At 39.0% G+C, this 3,051-nt stretch overlaps 1 protein-coding gene across 1 annotated transcript; it reads right to left on the minus strand.

The window, feature by feature from the left end:
• Window positions 1–533: 533 nt before the first annotated feature.
• Window positions 534–1,365, minus strand: LOC107775166 (uncharacterized). Its single transcript, XM_016594865.2, has 3 exons — window positions 1,204–1,365; window positions 882–1,093; window positions 534–798 (listed from the first exon to the last, which is right to left on the minus strand). Exons 1-3 carry the CDS (start codon window positions 1,363–1,365, stop codon window positions 534–536), a joined length of 639 nt encoding a protein of 212 aa, XP_016450351.2.
• Between the last annotated feature and the right edge of the window lie 1,686 nt (window positions 1,366–3,051).

Raw genomic sequence — 3,051 nt, forward strand, 5'->3', positions numbered from 1 at the left:
TTAGGATTAGCTTTAGTGTCACTTGGAAGAGCTCCAGCCAGTCTAGTGTTTTGAGCACTAGCATGTTGTCCTAATTGGCGTTCCAAATTTCTATTTGTTGCGGCTTGGGATTGCTGCTCAACCATAATTTTTTGAGTGAGGGCTTGCTGTTCAGCCATCACTTTTTTCAACATGTCTTCAAGGTGACTTGTTGGACTCATTTGTTGTTCAACTTGAGGTTGTCTATATTGTTGTTGAGGTGCTTGAGGCCTGTATTGATTCTGAGTACCTTGGTTTCCACCCTAAGAGAAGTTTGGGTGGTTCCTCTAGTTGGGATTGTAAGTGTTCCCATATTGGTTTGTTTGGACCCTATTTGCATTACCCATAAAGTAAACAGACTCTGGATTAGCGGGGCACACGTCGCTCGTGTGACCCTCTCCACATATTTCACAAAACACATGAACCTATTGTACTGGTTGTGCTTGTTGCTTGTTAATAATCAAGGTCATCTGATTGACTTGGTTGGTTAGTGTATAAATCTGCGCTGATAATGCTCAGATGACATCTAACTCAAGAACTCCTACAGACTTTTGCACTGTGTGTCTACCCATCTCTCCTTGCCAATCCGGATTGCTTTTGGAGAATTTGTTCAATAATGCATATATCTCGTCAAAGTTTTTCTCCAACCCTTGACCTCCAGCTATAGCATCTACCACAATCTTTGTTTCAGGATGTATTCTATGAAAGTGTGAGCTAATACTTCTCTTGTCTGATTGTGATGATGACAGTCTGTGATTAGCCCCTTGAACCTCTTTCAAGCTGAGTATAAAGACTCTCCCACTTTTTGTTTGAAGGAAACTATCTCACTTCTGATTTTTGCAGTTTTGCTTGAAAGGAAGAACCTTGCCAGAAATTTCCTTCCCAAATCATTCCATGAGGTAATAGAATTAACTAGTTCTGCCTTCAGCCATCGCTTTGCTTCGCCCAACAGTGAGAATGGAAAAAGTGTGAGCCTCACATAGTCTGGAGTGACTCCATTAGTGATATAAGTGACACTAATCTCCAAGAAGTTTAGGATATGCTGTTGTGGATCCTCGTGTGGAAGACCCATAAACTGCCATTTGCATGAAGTAGCTAGATCATGCTTTGTTTCAGCTCAAAGTGCTCAGTGATTCTGGGCTTCACAATGCTAGAGGTGACATTGGCAATGCGGGGCATCACCACCTCCTGAACAGCCATGTGTTGCTCCTCTGCCATGTTCCCAGGAAATTGAACAAGTGCCTGAATATTATTCGTGTCCCTTGCTTCCCTCAACCTCCTGTGAAATGTTCTCTCAGGTTCAGGATCAAAGCCTTGAAGTCGGTCCTGGCTTCTGACCATACGCATTTAATCAAAGTTCCCGAGATCCGAGCAACAATCAAGTAACGTTAAACTCGACAAAATAAACAATTAAAGCAAAAACTAGAAAGTAGTTAATATTCAAGTCCCCGACAACAACGCCAAAAACTTGTTGCTCCCAAATGCATACGCAAGTATACGTGATCGTACAAGTAATAAAATAATAAGTCAAGTGTAGAACCCACAGAGACTTGTATCAACTACCCACTAAAATCACCAAGATTGTTATTAAGTCAAGCCAAAATCAAGTTCAAGAATGTGATTATACTAAGTTATAATTCTAAGTAATGACTAAATTCACAAGGAGTAAAATGATTGTTATGTATTCAATGGAGACAAATATTCCAAGGTTGTGATCGATTCACCAATCCTATTGTATTCTTGTTAACTCTCCCTCTCATACAATTCACTCATGGTTGCTAATTAATCGATAATTGCTCTCATGGTCTTCTCCCGAAGTACTACTCGCCTATTCAAAATAGAGTAACGCCTATATTCCTATTGAAATCAATCTATCAAGAACGCATTAAGACTACGACATTTAATTAAGCACGGTGATTAAGTATATTCCTATCCTAACCACAAATCCGCCCCCTAAGGGTTAAGATCATACTCTCTTCAATTCTTCTCTAATCTAAACACGACTTTCCCAAGTATAACATAGATAGTAAATAGAACCTAACTGCTGGATAGATAATTAAGCAATTAAACACAGAATTGAAGAAACAACCATATATTGGTGAATTATAATCAAGGTCAAGCTAATATCAAACAACAATATTCATGGGTAAATCATAATGCCATAACAATAGATTTTTAGCCACTCATGATATTAGCAAACAATTTCATAAGTTTGGATAATTGAAAATACTAAGTGAAGATGAAGAAATATGAGATGCTCCCCGATGGTTCTTGTGTGTATCCTCTCTCAAAAGTGGTGTCCCTAGGTCTAAGCTCCGTCCAAAGTCCTCAAAATAGCATTTTTATATGTATTTATACCAAGTAGGGTCGGGCCCAGACGAAACACCCTTTCCTGAGCGAAATAGGACTCCGGCTCTGTAAAATTTGTACAGGCGCGCCGCAAGTGGAGATTATCAACAACCTTGCATTTTTCTTGTCAGACAGTTTTTACACTGCTGCGCCGCACGCTGCGGCACCTCATGCAGCGCGATATTGAGAATTTGAGGAAATGCAAAACATGAAAGTTGTATCCCTTTCAAATATCTTTCCAACGATATATTGTGGAGCCCAAACAGAGTTCTGAGCGAAAAGTTATGTGCATTTTACTAGACAATGCGCCATATGCCCGCTCCATTCTTCGTTTCGTTCTTAACTATCATCCGTTGATCCCCGAACACGATCCCAGCTTAATTCCTTGGGCTTTTACTCATACTTCAAAGCTCCAAATCACTTGAGTTTATTCCATAATGCCTACATAGATCGGAATCACTCCTACAAGGCATAAAACACATATTTAGTGCAAAATGCTAGCGGTTAAAGCTCAAACTCAATTAAAGTGCAGTAAATTAGAGTGTAATAAACGACTAAAATACACAATTATAGCCTATCATCAGTATTGAACTAAATCATATATCTTTAAAACCACAAATCAAATTTAATTGTTACTCGTATTTTCGAGGTAAACAGTATTGTTGTAATAACTTTATTAATGTA

This window comes from Nicotiana tabacum, chromosome 10 (assembly GCF_000715075.1).
Source record: "Nicotiana tabacum cultivar K326 chromosome 10, ASM71507v2, whole genome shotgun sequence".
Classification (NCBI taxonomy): Eukaryota; Viridiplantae; Streptophyta; class Magnoliopsida; order Solanales; family Solanaceae; genus Nicotiana; species Nicotiana tabacum.

Coding starts and splice junctions, on each gene's coding strand:
- LOC107775166 (XM_016594865.2), bottom strand. CDS start 1,365: ATGCGTATGGTCAGAAGCCAGGACCGACTTCAAGGCTTTGATCCTGAA. Junction 1,094..1,203: donor AACACATGGCTGTTCAGGAG/GTGGTGATGCCC, acceptor TGCAAATGGCAG/TTTATGGGTCTTCCACACGA. Junction 799..881: donor GGAAGGAAATTTCTGGCAAG/GTTCTTCCTTTC, acceptor CTTTATACTCAG/CTTGAAAGAGGTTCAAGGGG.